This window comes from Diceros bicornis, chromosome 34, assembly GCF_020826845.1.
Source record: "Diceros bicornis minor isolate mBicDic1 chromosome 34, mDicBic1.mat.cur, whole genome shotgun sequence".
Taxonomy (NCBI): Eukaryota; Metazoa; Chordata; class Mammalia; order Perissodactyla; family Rhinocerotidae; genus Diceros; species Diceros bicornis.
The window spans coordinates 18,224,123-18,244,680 of NC_080773.1; the positions used below are offsets into that span (position 1 = coordinate 18,224,123).

General features: G+C 53.8%; 1 protein-coding gene across 1 annotated transcript; it reads right to left on the reverse strand.

Moving 5' to 3' along the window:
• Nucleotides 1-1,746: 1,746 nt before the first annotated feature.
• Nucleotides 1,747-15,584, reverse strand: CADM4 (cell adhesion molecule 4). The gene is made up of 9 exons (XM_058529482.1): nt 15,516-15,584; nt 6,544-6,690; nt 5,994-6,146; nt 5,589-5,723; nt 5,018-5,182; nt 4,807-4,897; nt 4,250-4,422; nt 3,315-3,443; nt 1,747-2,759 (listed from the first exon to the last, which is right to left on the reverse strand). The coding sequence occupies exons 1-9, from the start codon at nt 15,577-15,579 to the stop codon at nt 2,650-2,652; spliced, it is 1,167 nt and encodes a 388-aa protein (XP_058385465.1). The 5' UTR covers nt 15,580-15,584; the 3' UTR covers nt 1,747-2,649.
• Nucleotides 15,585-20,558: the final 4,974 nt, after the last annotated feature.

Genomic DNA, 20,558 nt, shown 5'->3' on the forward strand with positions numbered 1-20,558 from the left:
AGGGCTAGGACCCTTACCAACCCTCACAACCCTCCCCGCTAGCCAGGATAAATATTTATTGCTCTCCTATGTGTCAGGCCTTGTGCTAGTGGGCACTATGGTTTCCGCAGTGAACAAGAGGCGCCCCAGTCAAAGGAAGGAGATCCACACATAATCAACCACAAGCCAGAGTGGTCAAAGTTGGGATGACTGGAGCATAGGAAGCTGTGGGAGCCAGAGGAGGCGCCTGCCCCAGCCTGGAAGGCTTCCAAGAGGTGGTGATCTTTAAGCCAAGGATGAATAGAAGCCAACTAGAGAGGGAGTCTTTCTGGCAGAGGAAACAGCAAGGGCAAAGGCCTAGAGGCAAAAAGAAAAATGCATGGTTTGAGGAAGTGAAAGCAGTTTAGTATGCCTGGAACAGAGAGGGGAAAGTCTTCTACAGGTGATGTTGAGCTCAGACTTCATGCTGAGAGTATAGAAAGGTATTGCAACATTCCAGGCTTCTAGGAAGTGACTCATGTTCCAGCTTAAAACTTGCTAATGAGATCTCATTACACTTAGAAAAAAATCTAAACTCTTTATCATGGTCCATGGGCTGTACACAGCGTCTCTGGCCCTGCTTATCTTTGACCTCACCCACTTCTCTCTCCTCTTTATCCACTCCTGTCTAGCTCCACTTCCCCTCAAACACCCCAGTCTCTTTACCATCTCAGGCCTTTGCCCATGCTGTTCCCTTTGCCTGAAAATGCTTTTCCCTCTGATCTTTGAATACTTGCTGTTGTGCTCCTCATTCCTATCTTGGCACAGATGTCAGTCTGACAGGTTTTCTGGATCTTTCTAACATAGCACCTCCAGATTTGCTTTCCAGAAGTGAGCAGGGTTGTGGATAAAGCAGGACTGGCTGTGAGTTGATGGTTGTTGAAGCTGCGGTGAAGGGTGCAGGGGACTTCATGTTCCTGTTCTGTCTACTTCTGTATGAAGTTTTCCAATAATAACAAGTTTAAAGAAAATGGTAGCCTACAGCCCCTTACTCTGCATCTTAATAGCACTCATGGCAATCTGAAATTCAGATTTTGCTTCCTTGCTGTAGTCTGTTTTCCTCATGAAAGCTTCATGAGGGTAAGAATAGAGTCACCCTTTTTCATTTTGGGTCCTCAGTGCCTAGAAGAGGATCAAGTTTCAGATTAGCGCTAAGCTGTCTGAAACACCTAACATTTGCCTGTTTTATTCACCATGGCATCTTCACGCCTCTGAGCAGTACCTGGCACAAAGTAAGAGGTCAATATATTTTTGTATCTAAAATTAGAATCACTCACCTAAAATTTAGATGAATGAATGAGGAGCCTGGAATGCTAGGCTAAGGAGCTCTGACTCGATCTGGAGGTGACAGGGAGCTACGGAGAGGTTTTGAGAAGAGCAGGGACAGATGTTGTTTGACAGAGCGAGGTGTGAGTAATTGAAATCTCCTTTGGAGAGTGAAGTTGCGGGTAGGGGGTAGGCCAGGGGAAGGGTCCAGGCCATTGGTTGGAGATAGGGTAGCTCAGAGAGCCAAGACTTGGTGACTTTTGGCTGAAGGAGTGGCCAGGAAAAAACCCAGGTTTCTTAGAAGGGTGGAGGTGCCGTTGGAGAGGTAAGTACCCTCTCCTGGCCTATACTGTTCACCAGCAACCATCCCACTCCTCTCCCTCCCTGCTCCCTTAGTTCAGTCCCCCTCCCAACACAGTGCAGCTCTAGGTAGAGGGACAGACACACAGCCACCCCAAACACTTGTTCTCTCCTCAGTTTAATGGTGGTTAGTGGGATTGCCAAACCCCCTCCCCGCCCCGTACAAAATGTGTTTGTTTTTTTTTTAAAACAAGAAAAAGGGGCAAAAGCCAGGAAGGGGGGGGGGCACAATCTGATATTTTCATACAGATTTTTGATTTTTTTTAATATATTATATATAAAACCATAGAGACCAACGCACTCCCCCCCAACTCCCTTACCCCTCCCCGGGGGGCCTGGAGGAGAGACGGGGAAGGCCCCCCAGGAGTGGGTGGACAGAGAGACAAAAATGGGTGGGACTGATGTGGGAGGAGGGGTTGGAGGGAAGGGGAGCCCAGGAACCTGGGAAAGGGGGATTGGAGAAAAGGGTCGGGGCTGTCTCCCTCACTGCCCCCATCCAAGTTATGACACAAAGACACAGAATCCCTGTTTCCATGCCCTCCCCCCACCCTTACCCCCACCGTGCAAACATGGCTTTGCAAAGAGGTGCCCAGAGCTCTGTGGAACTCCTACAATGGCTGGCATGGGGTCTGGGACCCCCAAAGAAATCTGCATTCCCCTTCCCTGCCCACCCTGCCCTTCCCAGAATCTGACCCCCTCCCCACCACAAGACCTGGTTCTGCAGCCTAGGGGCCCTGGCCTTCCCCCAGTTATTTTCCCCCAACCCAATCCCTACCACCCGCCCTGGACTTGGGGGGACCTTTGGCCCCTGCCCCCTGGGGGACCCAGACCTCTGGGCCCTTGCTTCTGGCCCTTGCGGAGACTCAGGCATCTGACACCCCCATCCCTGCCCAAGCATCTGAGGTGTTAGTGGTGGGGAAGAAGCCCACCATCCCAGACTCTGGTAAATGTCTTTGCCGCTGGCAGTGGGGTAGACCCCAGCCCAGGCCTGGGGTGGAGGTGGGGTCAGATGAAGAATTCTTCTTTCCTCTTGTGTCCGTCGCTGCCATTGAGAAAGGCTTCTCTTGCTTCTCCCTGCTCATCCAGGCCACTGGCCTCGTGGGTCAGATAGGAGCCTGAGGGGTGACAGATCCCCAGGCAGTGGTGACATATATGTCAACCCAGGAGTTGGAGAGAAATATACGGGAAGAGGGAGCCAGACAAGACACACCAGACGAAGGAAGAGGGAGAAATGGAACATACAGGGAGAGAGAATCAAGTCCAGGGAATAGCAGAACAGGGGCAGAGAAAGAGGTAAAAGCAGAATTAGGAAGACTCTAAAAGTTCATGCAAAGGTCAACCCTTATCTGTTCTCTTGGTGGAATCCCCTTGCTCTGCTCCCAACGAATCCAGCAATTAGGAAGATAAGTTGTTTTATTCAAATCCATGGCCTTAATTCAACTTCAACTTTTCACCCCTTTTACAGTCCTGGGCCGAAAGACCCGCCCCTTTGGGAATCATGGTCTCAGGTCCCACTGGGTTTCAAATCCAGGATCTAGGCTCCGCCTCCTTGTTATCCCGGCTCTACGCTCGCCCTCTTTCGAATCGGGCTCTACGCCTCGCCCTGCTCGAATCTCACAACTAACCACACCCCTCGCTGAATGCAGACCCTCAGACCCCGACCCACTCACCCTTCTGCCGTACCGAGCACCAGACCATGCCCACCAGCACACAGATGATCAGAAACACCAGTAGCGCCAGGATGCCGCCCACGATGGCGTAGGGCACCGACGTCTGCGCCTCTACCACCGCACCGGGGTCTGCCAGAGGGACAGGGGGCAGGACAGGTCATCAGAGGACGGTCCCAGCCCAGCCATCGCTGTCAACCTCTTAAACCATTGCGCACACTCCATCTAACCGCCCCCTTTTACGCGCCACGCCCTTCAAAAATTACTGCCACCTGGTGGCCCCTTCTCAGGGCGCCTCTCCCCTGATGCTCCACTTCCTCAAGGAATGCTGTTGGTTTGTACACGGCCCCACCCGGACCGAGTCATTTTGCTAATACGCATCCTGCCTCCTTCTCCCACCGCACTCCCCAGAGAACAGAAACAGCGCATCCCTTTTCTTTTGACTGTTTCTTTCCCCACGGAACCTTAGGTCCCAGTCCCTTCCCATCTCGTCTAAAGTGCTCCAGGTTTCTAAAATGCTGCGCTAGGGCCTAACCACTTCCAAAATTCCTGCCCCACCATTGTCAGAGCTAAACACATCACACTTATTTTGTGCTAGGGGCCATTCCAACCGCTTTCTATATTTAGCTCATATAATCTTCACAACAACCCTACGAGGTAGGTGGTTATTTCCACTTTACGGATGAGGAAACTAAGAGGCAAAGTCCCTCGCAATAGAATGCTGCAGAACCGAATCTGAACCCAGGCGGTCAGTCTGGCCCCAGAACTATAAGAACTCTTGGCTGTTGACCCCCTCCACCCCCGAACAGGCCCCGCCCTCCAACGCCCTGCAGGCCTTGGACCATCCAATCCAGCCCGCCCATTCCCAAGGCCCTGCCCCAAGAGGCCCCGCCCCTGCCCTGAGCCCCGCCCCCAGGCCCACTGCAGCCTGCCCTCACCGTAGACCACCAGCACATAGAGCGCCCTCGCGTGGCCGTGCTTGTTCGACGTTTCGCAGGTGTAGGTGCCGTTATCCGCTGATACCAGGCCGGGCAGTGTCAGCGTCTCCCCGACCGCCTCGGCCCGCTCTGGCAAAGACTCATTCCCGCGGTTCCAGCGGATCTGGTTTGGCCTGGGCGGGGGTAAAATATAGTGAGAGTTAGGGACGCAGGTGCCAGCACCCAATTCTGACTTCTCAGGAATCTAGATATGCAGCATCTCCAAATAAGAGGGTCCCTACTAGCCCTTTCCTTTCTAGCAAACCAACCGTCCCGTGCCCAGATTCCATCCATCCATCAGGGTATCAGGAATCCTAGCCCCGACCCACCCCCCGCCCAGCCTCTTCCACCCTCAGAATCCAGGAGTCCGGGCCCCACTGCCTCCTTCCTCAGGATCTAGGAGTCCGAGTCCCCAGACCCGTCCTCCCTCAGGACTCAGAAGTCCGGGCCCCAGCCCCCTCTTTCCTGAGACACAGGTGTCCAGGTCCCCAGTCTTCTCCTTGGGCCCCAGAGCTCACCTGGGGTTCCCCGTTACAGCACACGTCAGCACCAGCGTGTCTCCCTCCCTCACCACAGCTTGGGAGGCATGGATCCGGGCCGTGGGGGAGTCTGTGGGCAGACATGAGATGGGAGAGTGGTTGTCCGGGTCATCACGCAGGGCTGCAGCGTGGGGCGGGCGGCTGGCGTTGGGACCCTCCTCCCTCGGGTCCCGGCCCGCCCGGCACTTACACTGCACGTCCAGCACGTACTGCGTCTGCTTGCTGTGTCCGGAGGGCAGCGCCTGGTTCTGCGCCTCGCAGATGACGATACCGCCATCGTCCTTGCGGTCCACGCGAAACCGCACTGTGCTCGCCACGCTCCAGACCTTGCCATTTTCCTGGGCGCTGCTCACGCCTGCCCCGCCCGGCCCGTAGACTGTCAGGCCGGGATTCCGGCTCCGCCCACCGAGGAGAACACCTCTAGCCAATCCCAAAGCAGGCTATTTGCCAAGCTCCGCCCCTTACCGATAGGCCACGCCCCATATCCCAAACCACGCCCCTCCCCGAAACCGGCCCACAACCCCACGTGCCTCTTCCCAAAGTTCCTCCCTCTCTCATTCCCACCCCCTCTCGTCTACCAGTTTGTTACATAGCTGCATATTGAGTGGCTAGTGTCTGCCAGAAACTGTGCGCCTTCTCCAAGCCTCGCCCACATATAAATGAACCCTTCCTAAGCCACGCCCCCTGAACACCGCCTCCTCTCGAGTCCCGCCCCCCTCCGGAACCTCCCCCGTCCACCCCATGCCCGCTCCAGGTAGTACCTTTCAGCTCCTTGCGGTCCCGGTACCAGCGCAGGGTGGCGGCCGGGCGGGACCGCGGCACGAGGCAGCTGAGCTCCACCTCGCCGCCCTCCACCGCCTGCTCCCGGACCTCCACCACCGGATTCTCGGGGGCAACTGCCGCAGGGAGAAGCGGGTAAAGGGGGCGTCAGGGGAGGCACCGAGGTGGGCTCAAAGTAACCAGGCTGCGGGATCCCAGGGACCAAAGGGGAACAAGGGTCCCAGGTGGCAGGGGTCAAACACAGAGACCAGAAGTCAGGAAGACAGGCCATATTTACTGGGGCCAGATGTCCAGGAGGCTAAAAACTACCAGGGTCAGGTCTACGATAACGGATAAGCAGAGGAGAAAGGCAGAGGGGATGGGTCAGAGGAGGGGGACGCTGTTACCCAGTACAGTGAGCGTGGCAATCTGGTGGTGGGTATCTTCCGTGTAGAGCTGGCAGAAGTAGCCCCCCTCATCCTCCAGGCGGGCATCTGAGAGCCGGATCCGCACCCGGCGCGGGGAGAACTCCTCAAGCTGGAAACGCTCGTCCTTCAGGGCTAGAAAGAGGGAACGGGGGAAGGAGTGAACTTGGGGAATCATGGCTTCAGGGGTCCCACCCTTCCTCCAGGAGCTTAGAGTCCCGTCCTCTGCCTCTTTCTCCAGCCAAACCTACATGTCTACGCTGTCCACCTAGTTACTCCCCTGGGGACTCATAATGATTCAGGCCCTCCCGCCCACAGGACCAGAGTCCAGACCCCCAGCTCCATGCTCTGTCACAACCCAGGAGTCCAGGCCCCCAGCCTCTCCTCCCTCAGATCCAAGAGTCCAGGCCTCCAGCCTCTTCCTCCCTCAGACTCAGGAGTCCAGACTCAGCTCTGTTCTCTTTCAGGACACAGGAGTCAGGCCTCAGCCCTCTCCTCCCTCAAGACTCAGGATTCGGACCCCAGTACTCACCGCGGGTGCCGTTGAAGAAGAGGGTCTGCCGCGCTGGGTTCTGAATGACAACTATGGACCCATCGTACTGGTGCAGACGGCAGGTTATCTCAGCCACCCCACCCTCAGCCACTGTCACATTCTCCGTCTGCACTTCCTGTCCTGCCCCTGGACCAGTAGACAGAGAGACAGGAGAGGAGACGTGTTGAGGGCTGCAATTCCATCTTTTATCTCTCCCTCTGTGTTTCTCCCATCCAAACCTCCAGTCCCTCTCCTTCCCCTCTCATTCAGTTCATTACACCCAACATTTCCTGTGGTCTGGAGTCTGGGAGATGGAGGGAACCTGCTCCCTGATTTAGAGGAGCTGCAGTCAAGATCCAGTGGTATGTGCTCTAATGGGGGCAGCAGAGGGCACACTGGGAGCCCAGAGGAAAGGCAGACTAAGACTGCCTAGGGAGAGGGTGATCAGAGAAGCTTCTGGAAGAAAGCACCATTGGATCCAGATCTTAAAGAGTGAGCAGAAGTTCACCAGGTGTGGGAAACTGCTATGTGTTCACCAAACCCCATCTTTCACACATGGGCACACGTTGTAGCTTGTCTGCAGAGACGGCTACACTATTCTTCAGTCCCTATACATGCCCTTTGTAAGGTGACTTTGCTGCTCCTCCCATTAAGGAGGCACTCCACCTCTGCGAATCTGGTCTTGTGACTTGCTTTGACCAACAGAATTTGCTAGAAGTGATATTGTATGAGTTCTGGAGCCTAGGCCTTAAGAGACCTTGCAGCTTCCCACTCATGGCCCTGTGCTGCCCTGAGACTGTTGGGTGAAGACGCCTGGACTAGCTTCCTTGAGGATGAGAGATCACAGAGAGAGGGAAGCCCACCCAACAGCCAGCACCAACTGCCAGCCATATGAGTGAGGCCATCCTGGACCATCCAGCCCAGTTACACCACCAGGTGACTGCAGCCACATGAGTGACCCCGGCAGAGACCAAGAGAAGAACTGCCCAACGGATCCAGTCCCAGTTGGTGACCCCCAGAGTCATGAGCAAATAATGTGATTGTTGTTTAAAGCCACTAAGTTTTGGAGGGTCTGTTACACCGCTAAAGTTAACTGGTACAACACATGAGTAGACTCCACTTCCTAGGATCCCTTGTACTGACGTGGGGCCACGTGACTGATTTCTGGACCACAAGCTGGAAGGAGCCCGGGGCCCTGACTGACTGCCGGCACAGGACTGTAACCCAAGTGAGGAATACACTTTTTTGTTAAGCCGTGGAGATTTCAGCGCTGTTGTTACAGCAGTTAACCTACCCTGATTAATCAGAGGAACAAGATAGGGGATTAGCGAGGGGGTGTTTCCAGCAGAGGAAACAGCCTGGAGTAAACTCAGAGCTGAGACTGATTATCAGCATCACCGTCATCATTGTCATAGTCATCTTCAAAAAGCAATAACCACAGTAGCTACTGTTTATTAGACACTTGCTGTGCCAGGCTCTGGGCTAAGGGCATCACCTATATATTTTCCATTTAATCATCACAATACCTGAAAAAGGTGGACACTGTTATCAATCTCTAGCTTTTTTCCAATTCCCATTTTATAGATGACAGAACTGGTCCAGAGAGAGAAAATGACTTGCCCAGGGTCACAGCCTTAGAGTGGCAGAGCCACTGCATCCACTTCCACTCCTGGCTGTTTGAGTGAAAAGTGTCTGGCCTTGGTGAGGGGGCATGGAATGTGCTAGCAAAGGGCCTCAAAGGCAAGCCAGGAGGTTAGCTTTTATCCTGAAGGCTCCAAGTGGAGGTTTTGAAGCAGGAAAGTGCCCTGATCAGATCTGGTTATTTACCTTTAAATGCTGGATAACTATCGCTGCCTGTCTCTTACATTCTGTCTCATTCATTCATTTGAGCATTTTGAGCATACTTCCTGAGCAGCGGATAAGTTTTCAGGGGCTGGGCGCCCAGAGATGAGTCAGATAAGGTCCCAGTCCTGGAAGGCCTTCAAGATTTATGGGGAGGTAGACAGAAATCACTGCAATATCCCATCAAAAGTGTTATGTTTCCTGTAAGAGCGATAGGTAACCTGATTTGGGGGCTGAGGGGTGGAAAAGATTAATTCCGGGGGATGGAGGCAGAGACAGCTAGCTTCCTACCCTGCATCCATTCTTCCCTTTCTCCTTAGTAAAAGGACCCTGATTGTATTTTGTGGTTGCCCTGATGCAACAGAAAGAGATATTTCCCAGATTTCCTTGCAGCTAAGTGAGGCCATGTAATAAAGTTTTGTCCAAATGGATATAAGAAGAAGTGTCATGTAATAATTTTGAGAGGACTTCCTAAAAAAAAAAAACTCGTCCTTTTTACACCAAGTCACCTTACGCTGCCTGGACGTGATGCCTGGAATTGTGGCCGCCATACTGGACCACGAGGCGAAGGGCAGGAGGGATGGAGGAACCAAGAGCTGGAAGGTGCCTGAGTCTCTGGTGATGATGTGGAGCTGCCATAAAGCCCTGGATGCTTACTTCTGGAGTTGTTTTCTGTTTGAGTATAATGCTTTGTGTATTTAAGCCACTATTCGGGGTTTATCTCGCACCTCCTGGAATATCAAGCTTAACATGTCCAATCCTTGCCCCAAATATTTTCCTCCCCATGTTTTCTCAATCTCAGTAAATGTCACAACGATCCACCCAGTTGCTCAGACCACAAACCTACAAATCATCCAAGTTCTTCCCCTTTCCTTCACCTCTAACATCCATGCCCTCAGCAAGATCTATCCACTCTACCTCCAAAATATATCCCAAATCTACTCACCTTTGTCCACCTCTTCTACCGTCACCCTAGTCCAATGACACCATCTCTCCCCAGGACCGTCAAGAGCTACTCATAGGTCTCCCTGCTTCCATGCCTGCCTCCCTCTAGGCCATTCTCTACACAGCAGCCAGATGGATTTTTCAAAAAGGTAAATCAGATCAAGTCACCTCTCTACTTAAAACCCTCCAAAGGCTGCCCATTACACTTAGAACAAAATCTAGACTCCTTCCCCAGCCTTCAAGGGGCTATGTGGCCTGACCCCTCTCTGACTGCAGTTCCAACTACCTTCTTGCTACTCACTTCACTCCAGGCTCATGGCTTTGATGTCCCTCAGACACACCAAGCTTGAGCCTGTCTCAGGGCCTTTGCACTTGCTCTTCCCTCTGCCTGGAAGGTTTTTCCCCCTCGATCACCCCAGGACTGCCTTCTGTTCTCATTGGGGTCTCTGCTCATATCGACACCTCCTCAGACTTTCTCTCACTCCGAGTCTCTTCACCTCCGGAACATTTTCTATGTCATCACCATTGTTTTATTTCCTCTATGGAAATTTCACTGACATTATTTGATTAATTTGCTTCCTTGTTTATTGTCTGTTTGCCCCCACCACTAGAATATACGGCCCGTGAAGGCAGGGATGTAAGCCATTGGGTTTCCTGCTGCACCCCAAGTGCCTAGAAGTGTGCCCAGCACTTGATAAATGTCTGGGAAACTGAGGAATGAATTGCATGTGTCAGACAGGATCTCATTTCAGCCACACAACGACTTTGTAACATCATTATTCTCATCTTAAACACCTGGGTTGGTCCCAGCTGGACCCCTTGCCATCTGTATGACCTTGGGCAAGTGGCTTAACCTTTCTGAGCCTCAGATGCCCTGTCCGTAAAATGGGGATGCCAGTGCCTGCCTCGTAGGGATTAGCCCACTGCCTGAAGCTCAGGGAGCCCTCTCTGCAGAGCTGCTATTATTACAACCTCCGGAAACATGCCCATGCACATGAAAACTGCACATTCTGGCGTTTTTGAAAAACATCTTGAAGCCTATCTGCAGATCCTGGACCTCAGGGCTAGCCCAATGCTAGGCCCCCATTTTACAGATGTGGAGAATGAGGCTCAAGGGTCCCAGGCAAGTCAGTGGCAGAAACTCAACATCTCCTGGGGGCCATCAGGACCTCTGGATATGTCCCCCCAAATTTATCCCCTGCTCTCTGCTTGAGGGTGCACATGGGGTGAGGGTGGGGGGCTTTTGTCTTATTCCCTCCCCCTCCTGAGGAGTCAGTAACCAACAGTGTCTGTGCCTGGAATATTAATGTCCCGGGAGCTTTTGTTTCGGGGTTGGGGGGTGGCGGGGCGGGACTTTCTGGTCAGAGGGGCTGAGCTTTGGGACTGGGGCACTGGCCCTTTAAAATGTGTTGACAGCCTGGAGTCAGAAAGGAGTCGTCATGGGGATGGTGCCTGGAAAAAGGGACTGGGGAGGGTTTGGGCAAGAGTGGCTGAGCAGGTGATGTGTAGAGACCCAGAATCCAGCACTCTCTTCCCTCAGACACAGGAATCCAGCCCCTAACTGCCTCCCCTCCCAGGATCCAGGAGTCCAGGCTCCTGGCGCCCTCCTCCACTGGGACCCAGAGGCTGGGTTCTCAGCATCCTCCTCCCTCAGATCCAGAAGTCCAGAGCCGACAGCCTTCTCCCCCTCAAACCCAGGAGTCTGAGTCTCCAGTCCCCTCCTCCTTCAGGACCCAGGAGCCAGGGGCCCAAGTACACAGCTGGTGGATGTTTCCACGGAGACTAAGGGGGGTGGGGGAGCACTTCCTGGGTCCTGAGTCAGCGAATACCCAAGGGAGTCTCAAGGTCACAGTTCCGGGAAGGTCACAGCCACCCCCTCCGCATCCGCTCCCCAGGGGGCTTGTGGCATCATGCCTCCTTCCCCTACTTCCTCCCCTAGGGAGGTGGTACATCCCTGCGCCCTGATCAAACCCCCCTCAGCCCCCCATCAATGGCGGAGTCTGAACATCCTCTCACAAAGCATCAATTCTTCCCCAGCTCAGCCTTGTGAAGGCGCCTGTATTCCCAGGACCTAGGCATCAGGGTCCCAGCCCCTCCTCCCTCAGAAACCTGGAGTGGGACCCCAGCCCCTTCCTCTCTCAGGACTCGAGAGTCTGCACCCTCAACCCTCCCTCCCTCAAGACCTAGGAGTATGGACCCAACCCCCTTCTCCCTCAGGACCCAGGAGTCCAGGCCCCCAGCCCCCTGCTCCCTCTGACACACAAGTCCAGGACTCCTAGTCCTCTCCTATCTCAGACCCAGGAGTCTAGGACCTCTGCCCTCTCCTCCCTCAGACCCCGGCGTCCAGGCCCCCAGCCCCTCCTCCCTCAGACCAGGAGTGCAGGCCCCCAGCCCCTTCTTCCTCAGACCCAGGAGTCCACCCCCCTGCCCCTCAGACCCAGGAGTCCAGCCCCTCCTCCCTCAGACCTGGGAGTCCAGGCCCCCAGCCCCCACCCCCTCAGACCCAGGAGTCCAGGCCCCAGCCCCTCCTCCCTCAGACCCAGGAGTCCAGGTCCTTAGCCCCCTCCTCTCCTGCAAACTTTTGACTCCAGGTCCACACTCAACCCCCAGAACCACAGTCCTGCCTTCCCCCAGCCCTCTCTCCCTCTCCTCTCTGGGGACCCAGGCATCAGGTGGGGGCGTAGGAGTGAGTCAGCAGCCTCACACACAAAGTCCCTGCTGTGGCCCCCACGTTCCTGGGATATTCAGAACTCCCTGGATTCCAGGCCTCAGGCCCAGCCAGGGGGTGGGGGAGTCCTCCGGAGGTTCCTCATGGGTGTGGGGTCAGGGAAGGAATTCCTACTCCGGGAAGGGTGCAGGCCTGCACTGAGTGCTCACTGTCGTACCCTCCACCCTCAGGGCCTGTTCGCCCCCTCCCAGAAGAGACCAGGCTCTGCCACTGTCCCCTGCCCCATGGGTGCCTGCAGAGGAGCCTTGGGGCCTGGTTCTCCGAGGACCTATGGACCTAGCGTCTGCACAGGCGGGAACCAGTGGGTGCTTGGGTCCTGGTGCCATAAGCCATTGGGTGCTGGCGAGTCTGACTGTCTCCAAGCTCCCCCCACCCCACCCAGAGAGAGAAAGATGCCTTTGTGTTCCCCAAGACGGGGACAGGCCAGGCTCGCACGACATTAACCCACCCCAGGCCCCAGCCCTGCTCTGTCTAAGGTCTTGGAATCCATGGCAGAACCTGACCCTCGCTCCGGGGTCTCAAGCATCCAGCTCCTGGGGGAGTGGGGGTCAGTGACAGAAACCTCCCAAGACCTGTACCGCGGGGTGACTCTCACCGGGGGGAAGGTCCCCCTGTTCTCAAAGTAGCCGGTCAGAACTTTAGCAGGGAAAAATGAGTCACCTGGGAGGGAAACATTACTCGGGATCAAGAAGCCCCCCTTCCACAAGGTCCCCCAACTCTTAACAGCCCCTCTCTCTTTTCTTTGTATCTGGATATCTGTTTCCTCTGCTCCCTTCTGTTCCATCCAATTCCTGGTCTCTGGGTCTCGGTTTCTGCCTGTGTGCATCTCTGGGCAGGCAACTCATCTCTCTGTCTTTCTCACTTCCTCTCGCCCGCCCTCCTTGGACCCTTCTTTCTTTCTTTCATCTTCCTCTTCTAGTATTCTTGGCAGATGAGTGAGCCAGGAAAGAGAAAGTACGTTTTTGAAAGGGCACAAATGGACCCCATCTCCCATCCCCACTCCTGCTGGCTGGGCAAGGTGAGAGAGGACGGGGTGACTAAGGGGGAAAGGCAGGGACCAGGGACACCCCCTAAAATATGGGGGCCAAATCCATTCAGAAATGTCCAATGAAAAGGAAAGCAGGCGCGGCACCTCTGAAGCCATGTACTCCGGCTTCCTACCCCGTGCTTTACAGAAGGGGAAAGCGAGGCTCAGAGAGGGATAAGGGCTGACACAAAATTACACCCGAGAGGCCTGGTCCCTCAGCTCCCAGGCAAGAGTACTTCTCATGACACCTAGCTCTCTCCCAACTTGTAAAGCCCCATGACACTTAATTTAGAGGAAGTTTACAGAAGGGATTAGGGTGCCAGGAAGCAGTGACTTTAAAACTAAACAAGGGACACGCCTGTCGAGCTACCTCCCAGAAGTGCCGGAGAAAAGATTCTTGAACTGGGCAAGTGGTCATCCTAGGCTATATTCTCATTCTGAGAATCCAAAATCCCACAAATCTAAGCTGTCAAGATTCCAGACATCAGAGGTGTCAAGATTCAGAATCTCCAAGAGGTCAAGGTTTCAGAATTTTAAAGGTGTCAAGAGGCTAGAATGCTAACGCCATCGAGGTTCTAGAATTTTAAAGGGGTCAAGATTCTAAAGGCTTTGGGATCCTAGAATCTAAAAGATGTCAACGTTCTAAAATACCCTCAGGCTCTTTATGTACTGAATTCATTGGTTCCAGGGTTCTATGGGTCTGGTTTTTTAGGGCCTAAAAAATAAAGAAAGAAAAATAAAATCACATGGAAATGTAGCTAAGGTACCAAAGTGCTCATCTGGGAAACTGTGCCATGTCTGCCACAAAGAAAAGAAGTCATGAGGAAAGTTCTGAAGCGATGGCAGAAGACTATAGAAGAAAGGAAGGTGCAGAGTGGGAGGTCAGGTTTGCCCCTTGCTGTGACCCTAGGAGGTCGGGAAAATGTAACTGCACCCAGCTTGCCAGAAACCCCTTCAGAGTTCCTAGCTGGAGTTCCTTTCCTTTCAGGTCACTGAGTTCAACATCTTCATTTACAGAAAGGGAAACTGAAGCCCAGGGAGAGCACCCCATTGGCTGCTGAGCCAGGATTTAGAGCCAGGCAGGCCCCCAGCCCTGTGCCATCTGGTTACACTGCTCTCCCAAATCCACAGAACCCCCAGCTCTCCCACTTCTGCCCAGCCGCCTCTCAATCATCCGCTCCTCCCACGAGTGGCTTCACCCACCAGGGAAGAGGTGACCTGTGGTAGGCGCCAGGCAAACACAGTGTGAGAGTGTGAGTGTGTGGGTGACATTTCCTGACCTTGTCCCCAGTCTCAGGGTCACCCTATCTTGGAGGTCTCCAGCTCTTTGCAGTGTGTGAGAAGGGTGTGTGAATGGCTCCCTGGCTGTTCTGGAGGGGGCTTCTGTGTAAGTCATGGGCTGGGTGTGTGAATGGGTGAGGAGGGGAAGCACTGGAGAGGCATTTGCTGAATCCACGTGTGTGCGCACACGCTGAGGTTCCGCACACTCTTCCCCACACACATACATGAATCCATTTCCCTCCAGGGCCCTTTAGGATGCCCTGCCTGACTCAATTCCAGGACTCCAGGGGCACAGAGAGATGGAGAGATGTAGGAACGAAGGATAGGGATGGGGGATCCTGGGATGGAGGCTGGAAGGGTAGAGAGGAGAGGCAGACACACGGGGGACAGGGAGAGAGTGGGACAGAGAGAGTGGGGAATGAGGGAGATAGGTGACAGAGTGGGCTAGAGAAACAGGCATGACAGAAAGACAGAGGACAGAGAGACAAGGGGATGGGACAGATGGGGAATAGAGAAGCAAGAGTGACAACGAGACAGGGACAGAGGGAGAATGGGGGCAGAGAGGGAGGGCAAAAATACAGAGGGAGAGAGAAGGGGGAATAAAGAGGATGATGGAGGGACAGAGTGACCCAGTAAAAAGGGACAGAGGCCAAGGGACAGAGGTGGGGGACAAAGACAGGATAGAGAGGTGGGGGACAGGGAGGCAAGGAGAAAGAGGGACAGACAGAGGGAGGGAGAGGACTTCGAGACTGAGGGACAGAGGACAAGGGTAGGGGGACAAGGAGAGAGACTGAGGGACTCAGAGACAGGCGGACAGAGGGACGCAGAGAGCGGACAGAAGGACAGCAGGACCGGCCTGGAGAAGGCGGGCTCCGCAGGCGGGGTGGTCTCAGGCCCTTTGTCCCCGCCGGGATCGGGGCCTGCGCGGGGGGGGGGGGCTGCGGCACGGCGGCCGGGGCCCGCGCCCCCTCCCCCGCTCGCGGCTCCCGGCGCCGGCCCGCGCAGCGCTTTGTCCCGGGGAGGGGGCCCGGCCCGGCCCCGCGCGCATTGTTCGGCCTCTGCGGCCCCGCGGCGGCCGGGCTGTCACCGCGGCGCGCCCCCCGCCCCGGCCCGGCCGGCCAGCCGGCCGGCCCCGGCCCGCGACCCTACCTGGCCCCGCCGCGGCCGCCCACAGCAGCAGCAGCGGCCACTGGAAGCGCCGGGCCCGGCCCATGGTGCCGCCGCCGCCGCCACCGCCGCTCGCTCCCGGCCCGGCACCTGCACCGCCCGCGCCGCCCGCCCCGCCCCCGGCCCCGCCCCCTGCCCGCCCGGGGGGCGGGGCGCCGAGGCGGAGGCGGGGCCGGGCTGGGAGGCGGGGCCGGGGTCCCAGAGGGGCCTCGAGACAGCGGGGGGACGAGGGCAAGAGCCCGGCAACCGGGGAGAGACGGGCAGGCGGGGGCTGTGTGTGAGCGTGATGGGGTGCGGAGAAGGCGAGGATGCTAGGTGAGGGTAGAGGTCATGGGTGCTGTGTGAAGAGGTGAGAGTGTGCAGGTGGAGTGTGAGGGCAAGAACACTGTGAAAGTGTGAGTGTGTGGTGTGACATGGGAGTGTGTGAGGGTGTTGGTGGAAGGCTGTGCGGAGGTGCAGGTGTCTTGGGAGGGTAAGGGAGTGAGGGGCAGGTAACTGTGAGGGGTGATTGTGTGTGCGAGTGTGTGCGGGGGAGAGTGTTGTGTGAGGAGTGTGTGTGAGGGTGTGAGCATGGAGGGAGGGGGTGTTTCGTGGGAGAGATGAGTGTGAGAGGTGTTCTGTGGACAGGTGAGTAAAAGTGTTGTATGAAAGGATGGGTGAATGTCGGGGTGTGGGGTGCACATGTTCCAGAGGGGGAATGTAGGTGAGGGTGTGAGCAGTGAGGGAGGAGGAGTTTGCTATGGGAAAGTTGAGTGTGAGGGGTATTCTGTGGACAGGTGAGTGTGAGGGTGAGAGTGTCACATGAGAGGCTGTGAGCTGAGCCACCTTGAGAGGGCAGGCAGCAGCCTGGTGTCTGGGCACGTCCAGGATCTCCAGGGCAGGGCTGGGCTGAGATGGGGTTAGGTGCCACCCTCCCTCCTGTCCTGACCTGGAAACTCTGTGTTTCTGCATCATTCCCCAGGAGGGAGAGGCTCCTGTGGACTCCTCCCAGGCCCCAGCATCAAGCTTCCCCACTCCGCGTCCCTGTTCTTCCTGCCCCAGTCTCTCTTTGTGTCCCTGTCTCTCTATGTGCCCCCCCCCATTCCCTCCCATCACTGGTGCTAACTCACCCTTCCAGATTTGGATCCCTTCTCCCTACTGGACAGCGGATCTCCCTGAGCCCACTTCTATGGGATCTTGTAGACGTGGTGCAGGATTTCACCCTTAGGACCCAGGAAGAGTGAGAAACCATGGAAGATAGGAGACCTCAACCTCTCCCATGACCATAACTATCAGGTAAACTGAGATATGCCAACTATGAAAATCCTTGCTCTTTAGCTCCATCACTACAAAAAAACTCTGCATCCAAGTCCATCAAGGGACTTTAGCTCCCAACACCCTGTCTGTCCTCAGTACCTAGTTCCCAACATCCTCTCTGTCCTGGGGACCAAATCTTCCATCACCTCCTGTATCCCCAGGACCACAGCTCCCAGCATCCTCTCTGTCCTGGGACCCAATCTCCCATCAACTTCTGTGTCCTCAGGACCACAGCTCCGAGTGACTCCTTTCCTATTCAATCCTCAGTTTACCCTTTTGTAAACTGGGGAAAGAGGTGGTCAGGCTGGATAATCTCTAATCCTTCCAGGGCTCACATTCTGTGTGTTAGGATAGGTGAGAGAGAGGTGTTCAACTTGCCTTTGGGATACTGGGTTAGAGAGTAGCTAATAGTTGTCTTTCCCCCCAAGAACCTATAGATCTCCTTGCTCATGGCTCTAATCAATGTCTCCTGCTACAGCTGCAGGGCACCCTGGGAGATGTTGGTTTTGTTCTCATCTGTCTTCTTTGGGTCTCACGATTTCTTCCACCTAAGGACATCACGAGAGAGGTGGTCCTGTCCCCATCCTCCTCCAGGGTACTTTGTCCATTTGAGTTTTCATGCAAGTGACAGCAAATCTAACTCAACTGGCTTAAGAGAAAGAGAATTATTTTTTACATATAATAAAAAAATTTTTGGGTGTGGCTGGCTTCAACATGGTCTGTCCATCTCTCTGTCCTGAGGATAAATGGCTTCTCTTGCGTTGCAAGATGGCTGGCAAATTCCCCTGGGCCCACACTTTTCCTTCACATTTGGAGAGGAGGAGAGAGAAAAAGACAGACAGACTGAGAGAGTCAGACTGAGGAAAACTGAGGGGAGGAAAGAGAAAGGGAGAGAAGAGATTTTGACAAGCTCCCTCAGCAGAGGGGAGAAATATTTTTCCCTAGAACCTTCCCCAAAACCTTCCATTGTGTCTCATTGGTCCAGATGATGCCTCCTGCCTATCACTGAACCAATCTCAATGGCCAGGGGATGAGACTGTGCTGATTGAATTAGACCTGAGCCACAGGTTCCCCGCACTGCCAGGTCAGTGGTGAAATCAGCTTTCTTAAACAGATGTGATATTGGGGAGACAGCTGCTATGCCTGCTATTTTGAGGAGAGGGTGGGCTGCATACCACGAGTTGACCATTCTTGAGTTTTTGAAGTCTTGGGATGGTGCAGACTTTGTTAGCTGTTTTCTCGGTATCCTTCTCACAGATAATAGAAATGTGTATTTGGTTTCTGTCCCCAGTTCCTGACACAGGGCTCCTGAAACTCTTGTAATTTCTTGGGTGATAGGAGTGTCTTGTGTTCTAATGAGGTGACTCTGGATTGGCTCCGGGATGGCTCCTGGATGAGAGCTGGTTACCAGAAAGACCAAGACATGATTAGAAGCTTGGAATTTTCAGCCCCGCCCCCCATTCTCTTGAGAAGGGAGAAGGGCTGGAAATGGAGTTAATGATAGGTCGTGCCTGTGTGATGAAGCCTGCATAAAATCCCAATATTATGGGGTCTGGGGAGCTTCTGGGTTGGTGAGCATGTGCAGGTGCTGGGAGAGTGATGTGCCCGGAGAAGGCATAGAAGCTCCAGCCCCTTCCCTCACACCTTGCCCTATGCGTCTCTTCCATCTGGATGTTAATCTGTATTCTTTATCATATCCTTTTATAATAAACTGGTAAATGTAAGTGCCTGCTTTCCTGAATTCTATGAGCCACTCTAGCAAATTAATTGAACCTGAAGAGGGGGTCACTGGAACCTCTGATTTATGTAGTCAATCAGTCAGAGGCAGGGGTGACAACCTGGACTTGCGATTGTCATCTGAAGTGGGGAGTGTCTTGTGGGACTGAGCCCTTAACCTGTGGAATTTGAGTCTATCTCCAGGGTCAGAACTGAGTGAAATTGTAGAACACCCAGCCAGTGTCACAGAGAATTGCTTGGTGTGGAGAAACCCCTCCACACACACATTTGGTGACCAGAAATGTTGTGAGTGTGGTAGTAGTGTGAAAGTAAAGGAGACACACAGGAGAAAAATATAGTATGGAAGAATTGGAATTTTCCCTATACAGGAGGAAGATTGGGTATTTTTTTCCCCCTAATACACATTCTCTCCCTCTTTGCTCCTTCCTAAGATAATCCTGATTTTGTTCAGGCATCCACTTTTCTTTATTAGCTGGATGATGTGCGGGAAGCCCCAGAATGGAATCTGAATACACTTTGCCAAATATTGTGGTTCCATGCCCTCTTCCTGTGATTGCTCTAGGCATGGATGTAGGAAATAAGTCTGGCAAATAAAAAGTGAGTGCAAGTCAGCCTGGAAGTTTTGGGATAAGCTTTCTTTGTTTTAAAAAAGAGACGCAAGAAGAGATGGCTCTTTGTTATTGCCTCTGAATGTGGGTGTGATGTCTGGAACTGCAGCGGCCATCTTGAGGCCATGAGGTGGACAAGCCTGAATGGATCCTTTAGGACATAGTGGAAACACTGAATTAGTCAACACAGCAACTGCCCTAACTCATGAGCTCTTGTTCTGTGAGATAATCAATTTCCTCTTTGTTTCAACCATTTTGAGTTGGGTGCCCTGTTACATACAGCCCTGGCCACCACATTGCTTGTGATTCACATAGAATACATGGAGGCAGCGCTGCTTGCAGATTAAAACATTCTAAGGGATAGTTTTGTCTTTCAGTTGCTCCCCCATCACGTGGTGGGATCTCTCTCATAGAGGTTGTTGTCCCAGCTCTGACTGAGTGGGCTGCATACCATGAGAACTTCAGGAGCAGTGGATTCCTCCTGTTTACAACCTGAACAACTGTATGCGGTGGCTTTGACGTGAACTTCCCTGGCTATAGCAGAGGGAGTCATAGGCAGAGCTCTGACCCAAACTGGACCCCATCAGAGCCTGTCTGTTAAAATTCTAGAACCAGGACACAAGTAGTTCTTGGTACTTGATATTTCAAAGGTAGATTTGGCTACTATGTGTAAAGCAGAAGAAGGGAGTTTGTGGAGAGACAGAGAAATAAAGTGGAAGCCCACGAGGGAAACCACACATTCAGAGAGAGAGAGAGAGAGATTTTGCAAAAGGGAGACAACCTTGATTTCATACAGCTTTTCAATTCTGTTTCTTGTCCCCAGTGAGGCCCAGAGACCTAGCTCTTGCTTGGATTCTAAACTTCCAATCACGTTGTCATTTTTGCTTAAGTCAGCTGAAACAGATTTTATTTCTTGCAACCAAGATCCCTGAACAAAAACTTGGGAGCTGTTAATGATGAGGTCCTGATCACAAGCTCTGGTGTAGAACATTATGAGAAATTTATCCCTAGCCTCAATTTCTGCTGTAGGGCATCATGGGACGTGTATTTCTTTCCTCTGGTCTGCACTGTATGGCATCATGGAAGATGTAATCCTAGCCTCCCATATCTGCCATAGAATCTCATGGGAGATGCAGTCCTAGCCTCAATTCCTGCTGTGAGGCATCATGGGAAATGTATTCCCAGCCTCCAATCTGTGCTGTAGAGCATCATGGTCTTTTTTTCCTTCCTTCCTTCCTTCCTTCCTTCCTTCCTTCCTTCCTTCCTTCCTTCCTTCCTTCCTTCCTCCCTCCCTCCCTCCCTCTCTCCCTCCCTCCCTTCCTTCTTCATCACCTGCCGTGTCCCAGGACTATTCTAGGTCCTGAGAATACAGTAGTGAGCAAAG